The sequence below is a fragment of the Lissotriton vulgaris genome, chromosome 8 (assembly GCF_964263255.1).
Source record: "Lissotriton vulgaris chromosome 8, aLisVul1.2, whole genome shotgun sequence".
NCBI classification, from domain to species: Eukaryota; Metazoa; Chordata; class Amphibia; order Caudata; family Salamandridae; genus Lissotriton; species Lissotriton vulgaris.
This window is the reverse complement of record NC_141696.1, coordinates 1,288,031,781-1,288,047,464: the sequence shown is the minus strand read 5'-3', so window position 1 is coordinate 1,288,047,464 and position 15,684 is coordinate 1,288,031,781. Positions and strand designations below refer to the sequence as shown.

The 15,684-nt window shown below is 45.4% G+C and overlaps 1 protein-coding gene across 3 annotated transcripts in view; it reads left to right on the top strand.

The window, feature by feature from the left end:
• PARP4 (poly(ADP-ribose) polymerase family member 4) overlaps positions 1-15,684 on the top strand; it is a 1,988,214-nt gene that overhangs the window by 626,304 nt on the left and 1,346,226 nt on the right. For all 3 annotated transcript variants that reach the window (XM_086935217.1, XM_086935220.1, XM_086935219.1), the window contains exon 20: positions 7,007-7,053. In XM_086935217.1, coding sequence (XP_086791343.1) covers positions 7,007-7,053 — 47 coding nt within the window. The remainder of the gene's footprint in view (positions 1-7,006; positions 7,054-15,684) is intronic.

Sequence of the window (15,684 nt, the reverse complement as noted above, 5' to 3'; positions counted from 1 at the left end):
TCTTTGGAAAGTACCCAAAGAAAAAATCAGTAAAATGGAGGCTTGGCCACCTTTTGCTGGAAAGCATTCAGCGGTACACTTACTTGGGCATTTGCTTTCAGGAGTCGGGGCTCTCAAGCGCGCACCTAAAGACCATCCAAGGCAAAGGCAAAACTATAAATTACGCTATCTGCAAGCTGCACGCCTCCTTATACAGCCCGTCCACAATGGCCATCCAACGAGTACTCAAAGCAAAATTAATGCCGGCCCTAAATTATGCTCTCCAAGCAGTTCCAGGCAAACTGCATAAAGATCTAGAAAAAATTCATTACAGAGCCTACAAGAGACTATTTCATCTTCCGAGGTGTATCAGAAACACTCTCGTTCGCTTGGAGTTTTCACTCAATCAGCAATACTTGGAAGAGATGGCCGCCCTAAGCAAATACTATTTCTTAACAACGACGGCCAAGGAGAACACACTTAAGGCAACATCTCAATCTCGCCATTGAGTCTTGGAATCCAGAACATGTCAGCTATACTGCCATCAAACACTCCATCAAAAAACAAGTGCGGGCGCGGTCACGAGAACTGGACCTGGAGTCGCTGGCAAAAAAAGACCTACACGAGTCCTTGTTCTTACCACATATCCTGCATAATCCCAAACACCATCTTAAACAGGCCGTGGGCCGCGCAGCCCTTCATAAGATCTTAGCCTATAGACTACACCAGCTGCTTCTTAAAGAACTATATGCCTTCGGCAGGGCCGGCTCAGGAGCCCGGGAATGCAGGCTTTGCAGGTACAAACGTGAATCATTGGCCCACCTACTATTCTGCTGCCCGGGCCTGCGCATGGCCCGCAGTCTCTATCTCAAGCCAATTCTAAGACAATCAGGAATCCGCACTGCAAAGGAGGCGACCATCTACCTTTATACCTTGACAATGGTAAAGCATATGGCCTCCTTCGGAAAGTTCATTTACCAGACACGAACTCTGCTGATGGCCCCGGAGGGCCTCCCCTCATAGAGACTTTGCAGACCCATGCCTCAACATGATCCTTACTCACTGCAACCCCGCCCCCTGGGCAGCACAAACTCCTTTGGTTTTAACTTTTGTAATTTTGTAACCTTGTATTTTGTTTTAATGTAATGGTTTTGAGTAACCAAACAATAAAAAGAATTCAATTCAATTCACTCTTTCTGCCCCGGATGTCTCACCCGAGCACCTCACACCGCCTCTGGCAGGTGCAATTCCCCGTGGGCACCAGAGATAGGGTTGGGCGGCCAGTCCGTAGTGTGAGACGCCCGCCCGGACCGCCTGCCGATGTGAGCGTCTCGTGTAGCAGAGGGAGGGAGGGAGAGAGCACAATGTGCAGCCCCTTTGCTGGCCCAGAGATGCGTTGACGATCCCACCAGTCCTCCATGGGCCCCAGTCGACTCCCCCCGTGGCTCGATGACACCTACGGACCCCCGTTCCTATGTGGGCAGTGGGGGAGAAGGGGACAAGGCAGAGGTGTCCGAGATCCCGCTCTCAGCAGGCCCGAGGGACGCTCTTACTCCGGGCAACCACCACAAGAAAGAGAGCGTCAGGCAGGAGGAGGAGCACACTCGCCAGCCGGACTAGGGGGACGCCGACCCACGTACTGCCAGAAACTCGGCCAGAGACTTGCCGCTTGCCGCCTCAGCCGCCCACACACACCGCTCCTCACCTCAGTGGCTCGATTCAGCCACCGAGCATTTCAGCTCTCCCTGCCAGCAATCAGGGTCGCGGAGCGGCAGCTGCCCCCCGCCGGAGACGTCCGTCCGTGGGGCACACACCAGGGCACGATCCTCCCCACTCCTGCAGCACTGCCGCTTCGTCGCGGCAGCTTCACCCCCCGTCTATGGATCCGGGCAGCGTCCAACTCGACGTCCCGGTCTCACGCAGGTCTGCCAGGCAGCGCCTACTATAGGCCTCACCACCTCGGCAACGCCGTATCGCAGTCACAGGCCACTTCAAAGAACGGGAGTCGGCCCAGGTAGGTGACGCCAGTACACCAGGTCCGCAGACTTTCTGTTGGGCACAAATATTGATCAGAGGAGCAGGATAATTCAGGATTCATTTAGGGCTGGATGGAGCTCACTCAGCACATGTCTGCCATGATGGCTTGCCAAGCCACGCCCCCAATATATATGTTGCTTTAACAAGGTTGCTGAGCAAAATAAATTAAAGAGAAAGCATAATCTCTGGGTCCTGACATAGAATAGGCAAACTATAGTGGATTTATGTCAACAGCTGGAGCAAGATCTGCCTCTCAATTGAAATCGCACATATGTTATACAAATTGCAAACTTTTGGCAGTACTTCAGTTCGTGGCCACATGATCATTCCAGTGCACTGTGGCAGTATCCGGTTGAATGTCACAACCAACTTTCAGTGGTGTACTACGAGAAGTTCCTTCTTCAATGGTGAGACACATCAACAGCTTCATCCAGTTTCCACAATATGAGGATTTGGCAAATGTGACAGGAGAATTTTATGCTGTGAGTCACATACCACATGTGGTTGGAGCAATTGATGGCACATATGTTGCCTTAGTGCCACCATATGCCAGGGAGTAAGTCTATCGGAATCGGAAGCTTTTGCATTTAATCATTGTGACTCCAAACGCCACGCTTGCTTGGGTGCATGTCGAATGTTAGTATACGGGAAGTTCTTCTTGTCCCCCCCGCTGTTGAGTGTTTCTCCTCACAAGTCAAGGGTTCTTTGCTTCCACTCTATCTGGTGCCCTTCTTTCCTAGCAGACACAAGGGAAGGGGCATGGTTCTTGGCCTATGTTGCATCATCTGGTCCTCACCTAGGTGGTGTTCCTTCTTTACTCTCTTCAGGCTTTAGCACTTCTTGTGCTTTTTCTCGCTATAGAAGGGCAAGATGGGCTCTTACCCATTCTGTTTCTCTCTGTGGGTTCCTTGCGGACGTCCCTTGTATGTATCTTGGCATGAGTGGCATAATCTACCGAACCTTCCTCTTCTATGCCTCTGCATTGCCTGTTTTAAGTTGGTTCTGCCCTGCTCGAAGCTGTTGTTATTTTTCGCTTTTGGACAATATTTTTTGTGCTTGTTGGAGACGTTTCCATTACACCTCTGATACTGACCCCAATGTTTAGTGACTGACCTGTCTGTTCTTCAGATGTGCATCTACCACCTTTTTTGGGGTTTATGGCTATTTTCATCTTCCTTTTCTTTTCAAACATGGGTTCCTGGACCACCAATTCTACATTGGTTCGTATGGAGGATGGTTATTGCTTCCAGGGATTTTCCTTCACTTCTCTCGAGAGTGGAGACAGTTTCAACCATTTGGAGGGTTTGTTCTTCCATGAACTAATAAGTATACCAACTACGATCTTGGGTGATCTTAAATGACTTGTTGTCTGGGGCACAGGTCGTCCTGTGCAAACATACATTTTCTTTTGCTTCTTGCCACTACGCTTGTTAGGCTGTATACACTGCCTATCCATCTATTACACTGGTTTCTTGGTTTGAACCTTCACTTGTGGAGTTGAACTTTCCATACCATTTCCTCCATATGTTCCACTCTTTCAGCCAGGTCCGTTCTCTTGGTATTCTTTCTTTTATAATGGGGACTAGTTATCTGAATAGGCCTCCCCTGTGTTGGCCTTGTACAACTCCCCTTTTACAGTCCTCCTCTGTAGTCTTTATTTCTCCATTCTAGCGGGGTTGTTTCTCCCCTGCTGTTTTATTTTCAAATGCCTCTCAGCTGTCTGATCGTATCCATTTAGTCGGTAGTGATGTTTTCTGTCTGCTGATTTTGATTTCTGCGGTGTGTGATTTCTACCTCCTCTATTTCCTTTTATATGGGGCTGTAGGAAAGTAGGATCTGCTTCAATGGTTACCCCCACTTTTTAACAACACAATGTCAAGAGGGGGGGACGGGTAGCTAATAGGAAAAGGAAAGGTCCATTACCGATGCTCCCAAGGACTGACGTGGTAATCACTAAGTGGTAACTGTTCCTAAAAAAAAGAGGGAAATAAAACCTGTTCGGGTTGAGAAAAAGGGTTGGAGTGGTCTCTCAGAACGGTTGGGTTCAGATGAAAGTGGGAGAATTTCTCCTTTTGAATATAGGGCCCTCACACACCCTTGCGAATGGCATGCTCCGTCAACTGGCGTTGCTCCTCGTGGGGGTGGTGCTGTTGTCCTCCACGGGCCCCGCGAGAGGGCTCTTTATCGGAGATCTTTAAAGGAGACGCTGCAGTTGTGCATGTGGGTCTGTGGGCCTAAACAGAGTGAGTGAGTGAGTTAAAAATACCTTTGTGGTACACAGAACCAATTTTTATTCAAGGGACCGGAAGATGTGGTATAAAAACAAGGAATAGAGAGCACCTCCTTGAAACAAATGTGTTCGGAGGAACGAGTGTCTTCCTGCTGCTCTCAATATCTGTGTAAGTGTTTGATAGGTGAAGTTACGTCAACATGTTTTGCGCTTCAGGGTGGTCCCTAGTGGATCCAAGAGCGCTTCGTCAGGACCGTGAGGTGAAAAACAAAAGAAAGTGAGACTAGGAATCAGGGAAGAGGCACCCTGTATTTCTACTGTACCTATAATCAGGTGTCAATGCGTCTATGCGTTAATTGGAACGTCTGCATCAAGTTCCTTTACCCAACCTGGTGATGAGAAAAGAAGGGATAAAAACAAGAGAGAGACACACAAACACATAGATAAACATGTGATTCACATGTTAATGATGGCAATTGCTACGACTGGGATGAAGTCACAGTCGGCATGCACATCTTCGGACAAACTCATAGACATACTCAGTGTAGTATGCCCCACATGACACACTGCTATGTGCTTTTGGTTGCCAAGCATATGTGCACAGTTATTACCTGTATTGTAAAAGAAACACAGGCTCAAGGATATACTGGAATGGACCTTGTCGGAAGCACTGCACCTTAAATGGCTAAGAACTGATGAGATGGTTGAAAAGTACCTCAGAGACTGGGCAGAACTGATGACCCAAGTAGCCGATTGTATAGAAATAGAGAAGGGAGTCCAGGGTCAACGGGCAATAGAAGAGGAGTAAGGAACACATATAAGCTGTTAGAATGCATAATGGGATCCATGCAACTGCCGGGAGGGTACTGTTGAGGGAGGTGAGGTGGAGCATCATTGTGTCTGTATTTGAGTTGGCTGTGTCTCACATAATATCACTGCAAGGGGTGGCTGGCTCTAATGTGTGGATGGGAAAGTTGACTTGTACCATATTGTACGTTTCCTCCAAAATGTGGAAATAAATATTTTTTTTAAAGGATGTTAACGCCTTTACATGTTAGACAAGCCATCCGCCATTTTTGTGTCCCCCTGATCCCTGGAAAGAGGAAGATAGACCCCATTGTTTGGACCCCAAGAGTGCACACATTTTTTGCATTGATCATTCCAAAGATCATCAGGTGGATTGCCAGCTCTTTGGGTGGTTCTCCAAGTTGACGAAGGGTGAGGCGTTGCAGAAATGGACCATCTCTTGATGGATAGCCCTCTGCATTAAGATTTGCTATGCATTGGCTAGGTAGAAGCCTCCAGAAGGCCAAAAAGCTTACTGCACCACGAACAAGACTGTTACCACTGTATTGGCATACGGTGTGCCTGTCCTGGATATTTGCCAGGCAGTTTTGTTGACATCATTGCACATGTTAACTTCACACTGCCTAGACAGTTAAGTCTGTTTTGATTAGCATTTTGATTTTGTGTTCCTGTAGAACTTTGTTGACTGAGCCATTCTACAGACCCCCCACTTTGGGGTATACTGCTTTGGTATTTCTTCACAAGCTACGGAATATGCAGTTAGAAATATCCATCGGCAGGACAAGTTACTTACCTTTGGTAACACTTTCTCTGGTGGACAATCTATCTAACCACAGATTCCTCACCATCCTCCTACCTTCCCACTTTGTGGTATGATCTGTTCCATCTAAAAAGATCCCAATTTAGGGATCTGCTCCCTGGTTCATTCAACTTGCAGATGTTATTTGCGTCTGAGGGAGCATACGAGTCCATGAAAGAAACTGAGGTCTGCGTCCATGGGTGGAACATATATGCTGCTTCATTCATCGCATCTGCAACAACACAGTGCTGATACATTGTTGCACAACACCACCTACAGGCAGGCTATAGCACTGTGTTTGAGTTATCCGCACCCAATCTGGCACTTGGGGAAATTCAAAAGGTGAGGACTCTGCAGTTAGCTAGAGTATCCACCAGAAAGAGCGTTACTGGAGGTAAGTAACTTTTGCGTTACTGACATGGACTGTAAAGACAAACGAAAATATACTACATTTTCTTGATCTTACCCTCCTTTGTGAAGATAATTAAAAAGAAACCAAAGTGACATGATAATTACCCTTCATTCTGGCCAGAAGATGTGGTTTATGATTCTAAAACGTATGAAAGGTTGTGAAGTATGCACAAAATTGCTTTATAAGCCATCAGCAGGATCCTGTTTCTTTTGCTAAAAATCTATTTCTTTAGCCAAGTAAAACTGGGTAGGATGAGAATATCTTCAATCAATGCATGCAACTTAGACCAGGAACTATATATATTTGATTTGCTGAATGAAGAGTTATCAAAGCTTTGACATCCTGCTTTGTAATATGCATGTTGTAGGTTCCTTCATGGTCCACCTTTCCTTTTGATGCATAGAAACTATTAGGCTCAAAAAAGAAGAATATCTTGGCTACAGTTTAAGAGAGCCAAGGTCTCAGCAGGCTTCCTTTTGTTATGTTAAACATCTGTAGCTGCAGCCGAGAAACCTGGGGTGTCCTGGCATGCACATCAACTTACATTTAACTAATGGGAGTGTCCCTCCACTGGACCAGTATGAAGTAAACCAGTGGTCTGGTAGAATTAAGACAATGTTAAAAACCGGAATGTATGGCAGTTGCATTCAAAAAGTTGCACAGACTCATTCTTAGTCCTTTGTGTGTACGAGTTTCATCTATTTGTTAAATAAGGTTTTCTTTGCATTTTGTCTTGTGAAAGGATACAGTGGAGAAGATTTGTATTAAGGAAGGCGATGCAAAAAAGAGGTAAGTTTATGCTTTTGCATTTCTGTAATTTAGTAAAAACATATTTCTGTAATTGAATAAGAAGTTGAAATAATGTACAGTCCCTTATTTTATGTATGTTAAAGGAGGCAAATAGAAACAGTATCCTAATGTCAGGGATGCATTCTCAATCCTACGATATTTGGTTAAATTAAAAAGGAATGTCAAGCCAAGCATATGGTGATTAAATTAATTCTTTATGATACCAAGCTCTAGTATTTAGTTTGTTTGATAATTTTTAGATGTGTACACCTACTCCTAAACACCATGGTATAAGTCATATTAAGATGATGGATTTTGTGTAGTGTTAATAGCAAGATAAACAGATTGAAAAGGTTCATAAATCAGCTGTCAATGGGAATATTTTCTGGGCTTCCAGGGCAGTTGTAGAGTGCTGGCCTCAAACTGTGGCAGTGACAGCCTATTACCTCTTGTATTCAGTGCCTACCTTACTATTTGGAGCCAAAACTGATCATGGAGTTTGCCCCCTTAACACTTGACCCTTAGGCTAGCTAGACTGAGGGTTCAAATCTTACCCAGGGAGGTTGTGTGTGTTAGAGACGCTGTACTTAGTTACGCAGGTACCTACAACCAATAATTAAGTGTCTGGCCAGTGGTTTTCCTTAAAAAGAAAATAATATTTTATTCGCAGAATAAAGCAAAACACCTCATGTCTAAAATGCGGCTATAAATGTATTAATTACAGTTATCATTGGGGAGTCAGTATCATTTTGCCATTGCTCTCTGGTTCATTATTGGGGACATCACAATAGTGGTGCGTAAACACAATCAGTGTCTCCAAAGGCTGCTCAGTGCAATCTCCTTTCACATACCCCAAGGTAGTAGTTAAGGGATGATCATTCTGGGAAGTTGTGATTGTCTTTAGGTTACTGTTGTAGCAGCACCAATGTCAGTCTAAATTACTTGTGATCCTCAAAACCTCAGTTGCATACACTACTTTTAAAACTTTGGTGTGCAGGCTTTACCCGCGCTGTGTTGTCAGCTGGGCTGTGGGGTTGCACTTGCAGGTGTGTGAGGCTGGCCGCACCTGACTCTATCAGAAGGAGCCCATCTTGAAGCTCATCTGGAGTCTCAACAATGATGTTGTTGAGAGTTGAGAGACACTTCATCTTGGTGAACTGCTGAAGTGTGTTCATGGTGGCCAAACCACCAAACTCATTTTTGATTTTTCTTTGTGCAGAGTAATAGAGATTCTTCTTATACAGGTCTGTGTTTTGGAGAGTAAGGTTTCCCCAGGCAATTACAGATTCAGGAAGTGGATTACCTTGCTTTGTGGCAACCTGCAGGAAACCAGGGTCTCAAGGTCTCACCACATGGCCTAGTTATGCAGATCCTTCCCTCAGTTACAGCGGACTAACTTAAATTCATCCTCTAAAGCTCCTCACAGCCCTCCTATTTTCCAGATAACTTGTTCTTCATGCAAGGCTACCTCCAGCACCCCTCCTTGGAAGTCAGTCGACTCCTTCCCTTAAGGCGATTGCAAGGCATCTCTTCTTGGTAGGATTCAGAACTTCTGGTTTCTGGCTTGAATCTGGCACGGGGAGTTGGTGTCGGTGACCACAGCACTGGAGCACAAAAACGTTCTTAGTCTCCACTATTGTAGGCCCCCTGGCAAGATTGACAGGAAATGCTGGCACAGGTGCACCGAGCAAAAAGATCTAGAGAATATCCTGGTGTAGTGTACTGGGGACGGACCCCCAACACATGGCTATATAACAATAGCAACAACCTGGCAAGTAGCAAATCAGCGAAATGCCTCAGAGGAGGTACTTACATTAAAGACACCACTGTCAAAAAATCCTTGATTGCCGTATTCAATATTCTAGACTTTTTCGGCAGATACTCTGGATTCCGAGTCAATTGGTAAAAATCTCTTCTATATATCCTTTATGGGGCCCTCCCCCCACTACCTCGAGACTGCCCCATACCGATAGTTTCAGACGGCTTGAAATACCTAGGCATATTCATTTCTCTTAACCCCTCGGTTAGATACCCCCACAACCTTGTCCCTCCCTTGCAGAGACTCAAAAGTGACATCCCAACTTAGAAGTCACTCCCACTCTCTCTATTAGGTAAGGCGGCCCTTTTTAAAATGATGTCTGTTGTGATGCTTCTTACGGCGAGGAAAGCACAACTCAGGAAACGAAGGCCTTGTACAGGTAAGTTTAATGGAAGAAAGCAACCTGGCATCCAACCACCTCGAAAGCGCAGGACAACTGTCAGCTCTCGAGTGTCGTGTACCAGATGTTCCACACGGAACACAGTGAAAGAGCAGAGCGTGCAGAGAATCTTATAAACAGGTAAGATTCCAACATAACACATCCTATTTCCTAGGAAAGAAAGAAACTAAAAAAACAAAAACAAAGATAAACGTTAACATGAAATAATACAGAATCCATCCCACTTCGCTGGAAAAAAAAAAAACTTAAGAAGTGACATAATCATTGAGATAGGCAGGAGACTTATGCACTCTACGCCCAAGAGGCAAACTCACACTTGGAGAAGGGAGAGAGAGGGAGTCACACGCAGACTGACGGGCACCAGAACCACAGGAACCAGAATCACAAACAGACTCATGAGAACCAGAGGCCCTGAAATCAGAATCAGGCATGAACATCGCACCAGAGCAACCCTCACCCTTGGAGGCAGGGATATGAAACGAACCACCCTTCTGATAAAGAGCGACATTTCTGAGGTTCCACCTGTCACCACCTTCGAGAACAAGAGAAAACTTGTTGAGGGAAACAACACGGAAAGGGCCCTTAAACTTATGCAGACCAGCCTTAGTTCTGCCAGATTTAACTTTGACCCAATCACCAACAGCAATCTTCCCAGAGACAACTACAGGAAAACTCTCACCATCAGACAGTACCCAATCTTTTAACCAAGCAGGAACTGTTCTAGAACCAGGGGATCGCCCACGCATGACTTGGAAAGGAGACAGATGAGTGACACTGTGAAGGGTAGTCCGGTAAGACCAAACCATGTCCTGAACCAAGCGTCTGGGATCTAAGTTGTTGGCCAAAGCAAGTTGAATGGTACCTTTTATTAGACGGTTAGACCTCTCGACCATGCCATTTCCCATGGGGTTGTATAAGGAAGTACGGGAGTGCTTGACACCACATTTTTCAAAGAAACACCTCATTTCACTAGAGGTTAACTGGGTGCCGTTGTCAGTCAAAACCATATTAGGGAAACCCTCTAAGGAAAACAAATTCTCCAAAACTTCAATGGTAGACCTAGTGGCGATATCTCTAAGAAACTCCACACAAAGCCACTTGGAGTGAACATCCACGATCACAGCAGCAAAACGCATGTCAACAGGTAGGCCAGAAAGAGGGCCAATGAAATCCAGACACAAATTACACCAGGGTTTCCCAGGATCTGAAATATGCCCTTGATTGGCTTGTAGACCAACTTTCAACCTCTTTTCGCTCTCCTTGCAACAGGAACAATTTTCCACCCAACCACGGATCACATCATCCATGCCTAGCCACCAAAACTCTTGCTTTATCCTCCTGATAGTCATGCCTTGGCCCAGATGTCCCAAGTGGGCTAGCTTGAAAATATGTAATCTTAAGCCAAGAGATGGCACAAAACGGTCACCCCTCATTATGATCTCAGAACCTGATAGAGACAATTCATCTAAATTCATCTAAAAGTTTCCAAAAGGGCCTGACCGCAACAGGCAACATACTTTCCCTGGGAGCACCTCTCCTAATAAGTAGAATTACTTCTTGCAGGGTAGAATCCTTCTTCATTTCAGACAACCACTGGTCCTGAGAAAACGCACCCACAGAAGATTCGCACACATCCCCAACAACAGCAACAGCCTCATCCACATTGCACTTTTCAAGATCCTGATCAACTAACTTCCAATCAACAGACAAGCGGGATAGACAATCTGCCTGGACGTTTTTCCAACCTTGTATAAAAACAATTTCGTATGAGTACTCTTGTAATCTGGCTGCAAATCTTGCAAGACGAGCAGAACTTTGCCAGCACCACCACCCGATAAAATCTTCAATAATGGCTTGTGGTCGGTTCGCAAAACGAACTTGACACCCCACAAATATACCCGAAAATACTCCACACTCCATGCAGCAGCCAAAGCTTCTCGTTCAATGACCGAGTAATTTCTCTCAGCCTGGGTTAGGGTTCTAGAAGCAAAGGCAATGGTCTTTTCAAAACCATGTTGGAGTTGTGAAAACACTACACCAATTCCAGTTAAACTGGCGTCCACAGTCAGAAATGATTTGCACACAGGATCGAAGGGGGCAAGAATACCTGCGTTGCAGATATTCTCCTTAATCTGTTGAAAGGAGTCCTCTTGCACTTTTTCCCAAATAAACTTGTTGCCCTTTCTCAATAACAATCTCAAGAGTTCAGACAAACTTGCAAAACCTTTAACAAATTTCGAATAATATTCGACTAACCCCAGGAAAGATCGAAGCTGGTCTCTATCCTTAGGTGCTGGGGCTTGACTGATGGCAACTAGCAGATTCTTTTTTGGAGCAATTCCACCAGCAGAGATAGTGTAGCCTAAGTACTCAATGTTTTCAGTTAGAAAGACACACTTATCCTTATTAACAGTTAAACCGGTGTCTTCTAATTTAAAAAGGACTTGACGCAAAGCTAAATTGTGATCAATCACACTTTTCCCAGATACCAGAATGTCGTCTTGAAAGTAGACAACGCCAGACAGACCCTTAAGCATGTTAGACATCATCCGTTGGAAAACACTGGCAGCCGAGGCGAGGCCAAACGGCATGCGAGTGAACTGGAAGGTACCCTCGGTGGTAATGAAGGCAGTCAGCGGTTTGGAGTCAGGGTGTAGTCTAATTTGGTGGTACGCACTCCTCAAATCGATCTTTGAGAAGAATCTACCCCCCCCCCCCCCCCCCCCACAGATTGTAACAACTCATTAATATTGGGAAGGGGAAAAGTGTCAATTATAATCTCTTGGTTGAGAGACCTAAGGTCAATGCAGAATCTCAACCGACCGTCGGATTTCAACGTGATTACAACGGGAGAAATCCAGGGCGAAGCTTCCACAGGTTCAATGACTTTGGTAGTCAACATATCATGCAATAAATCCTTCAAGCCCTGTCTAACAGAAAGAGGTACTCTTCTAAGCTTATGTTGCACAGGAGTAGCATTGGGCTTCAAAACAATTTTGTGAAAATAATCCCTAACACATCCTAATCTATCTGCAAATACCCTATGGGCAGCATTCAAGATGTCTTTAACTTGAACATCATTCTCAATTGTCATAACCACATCAGGTGAACTGGGATTGATCACAATTTGTAAATCAAACTGGTGCATCCACCCCAAGATTGGAGGACCTTCTCTGGCTATATACACTTTCCCATTGATACTCCTGGATTTAAATGCGATGACACCAAACATGTATCCCAGAACATCAATAGGTTTGCCTTGGTATCCAACAGGATCAATGTCTTTTTCCGTTAAAGAAATAGTGTGCCACAAGGAAGAAAAAGTAGATTCTGGAATTATGGTAAACAGAGAGCCAGAATCAACCATAAGTAAAACATCTTGACCACATACAGTAAAAAGTGCGGAAGGTCTTGTTAATCTGGGAGAGTCATACGTGGTACTGACCAAATCAAAATCAAGTTGTTGAACAACTAAAACTCTGTCATTGATTAAATTCACCTTAGACTTGAGTTTGTCAAAAGTCTCAGATGATTTGGTTTTATCAGAACCCTCGCCCAGTTTACACATTCTTAGATAATGGCCTTTGCGACCACATTTTCTACAAATCTGGTCTAGGGCATAACACTTCTTAAAATAACCTGAATGGAATTGGCTTCCACAACGCCAACATTCTTTACTCTTGACCTTGGAAGGAAAATTGTTAGGGTTATTCCTATTAAAACGTTTAGAAACAGCATTAATTTCATAACCTTCTACACACTCATCATATTCAACACTCCCAATTTGTGAGGAACTTTTATCTCTACGTTCTAATTCTTTGATACACTTCTGAGACTCTTCGATGACTTTCGCCATATCTATCGCATCTTTCAAGGAGGGATCCTTGGCAGCCCATAGCCTTTCCTGAATTTTCCTATGTCGACATTGCACTATGAGCTGATCACGAACTAGCTCATCAGTCATGTTACCGAAGCGACATTTGATGGAGAGTTCACGTAACCTGGAAACAAATTCGTCAATACTCTCATTTTCAGCTTGTGGATGGGTATAAAAACGGTATCTAGCCATGACTAAGTTGACCTCTTTGGCAAATCTAGTTTCTAGTCTTTTGAGAGCCTCCTTGTAAGCATCATCCATGGGTTGGCCATTGGGACCTAAAGCAACAGGTAAATACTTAAACACCCTTTGGCCTTCATTACCAAGTGTGCTTAGTAAAAGCGCTTTTTTCCTTTCAGGAAGAAAGTTCTTGCCATCAAGCGCAGTAATGTAATTGTCCAACATCTCCACCCAGTCCTCCCAATCTATTAAAGGAGAGCCTGGAGAGGACAGAAACATAGGAGGCATAACAATATTCGAGGCCATAATGAAACAAGAAGAAAACAAATGCAAGCGGAATACTTTAAACAAAATTAAATTGCAAACTTGAAAAATCAGGGTGTGCAAATCACCGTGAGAGTGTCTGCACGTAAATGAGCAAATCACCGTGGCCACTTGATGTCAGGAGAACCACACAAAGTCAGGTTGGCGTCACAAAGACGAGTGGAATGCAGAGGAGAGCTGCGGTGAGGAGCTGACGTGAACAATGAGCAATGCGTAGGAGGAAGCAGAGCGTTCAGTGTTCAGAGACGTAATAATGGTGATTGACGATGCGTTTCAGTGACGAGGCACAAGAGGCATCACAAGACGTATCAACGTCAATGCGCAGAGCGTCGAATGCGTTCCAGGGACGTCAGATGCGGTGCAATGACGTAGGATAACTGGAGAGCTTGGAACGTTAAGTGTTCGACAATCGCGAGCAATAAAATTTTAAAGACAGTACCTTGAAAGTGGCCAAATCACTCGAAATCGAAGAAAACAGTCACCGGAGCAAGCGAAGACAGCCGAAGACAAAGACAGCGCTGAAGGAGACGTCGAGTGATCACCAGGTTGCTTTTGACACGGAGAATCAAGCGGTGAAGTATGGTGAGCCGAGCCAGATGAATTCAAGCATCAGGGAAGCGTCGCCAAAAATGTTGTGATGCTTCTTACGGCGAGGAAAGCACAACTCAGGAAACGAAGGCCTTGTACAGGTAAGTTTAATGGAAGAAAGCAACCTGGCATCCAACCACCTCGAAAGCGCAGGACAACTGTCAGCTCTTGAGTGTCGTGTACCAGATGTTCCACACGGAACACAGTGAAAGAGCAGAGCGTGCAGAGAATCTTATAAACAGGTAAGATTCCAACATAACAATGTCCCTTCCCCGTTTCCTCTATGTCTTACAAAACTCGGCTGATCCTGTACCAAAAGCTTACTTCCGGGAAATTGAGGGCCTCCAAGGTAACCTTTTATGGAACGGGAGACCGCGCATTGCCTTACCAAAGCTCACGCTCAGTTGGTACGACGGTGGAATAGGGCTACCCGACATCAAAAAGTACTGGACAGCTCACCTCACAGCAATAAACCACAGTACCTATGGCCGCCCTGACGACCCGGGGTTCCGTATGGATCGGTGGATCCTTCCGAACGGGTCCTACTCTCGAGCACTCTATTCCAAACCAGGCAGGTACCCCCTTACTGGGCCCACTAACCACACAGTTAGGATCTGGCAGGCCGCAACCTAATCAATGGGCTGGAGCGGTAGGTTGACCCTCGCAACAACCTTATGGGATTCACAAAATCTGGGAGATCTGGGTAACTCCAAAGGTTTCAATAAATGGGACCTAATTGGCATCTTCTATATTAGGGATCTATGGGATACGGGGGGCGTGAAGTCCTTAGACACTCTCCAAAACCGACACTCATTGGCAGATTCAGAACTTTTCCGATATTTGCAAGTCCGCCATGCACTACGGACGGCGTTGCCCAGTGCCTCCTCTCCACCAGAGAGCTCCCCACTTGAGGACAGATTGCTAGATGGCCACCTACCCGAAAGGGCAATCTCCCTAACCTACCGAAAACTCATCAACAATATGGGTGATCCCCTAATATCGCTGAGGGAGAAATGGACAGGAGAGGGCATCGAATTTGACGATGAAAGTTGGCAGACGGCGGTCTCCTTCCTCAAAACGGTTGCTATTCCGGCGCGGCTTCGGCTTGTGCAGCTAAAGATCCTGCATAGAATCTATGTAACAGGTCCTCAATTGGTACACATGGGTGGAAAGACGGATCGTGTAGACGGGGATGCACTCAACTTGGCACATTCATGCGCATCATATGGCACTGTGAACCAATTCAGGAATATTTGCGGAAGATACATGCGGTCATGAGCGACACATTGGAGGTTGAGATTAAGCCAGAGGCGCCCAGATGCCTTAATTAACATCTGGGAGCCAACCGACCTCAATACGTACACCATTCAGTGGGTCACACTTGGATGTCTGATCGCCAAAAGGAACATCGTGCAGCTTTGGGGAGCCTCGCATGCACCCTTA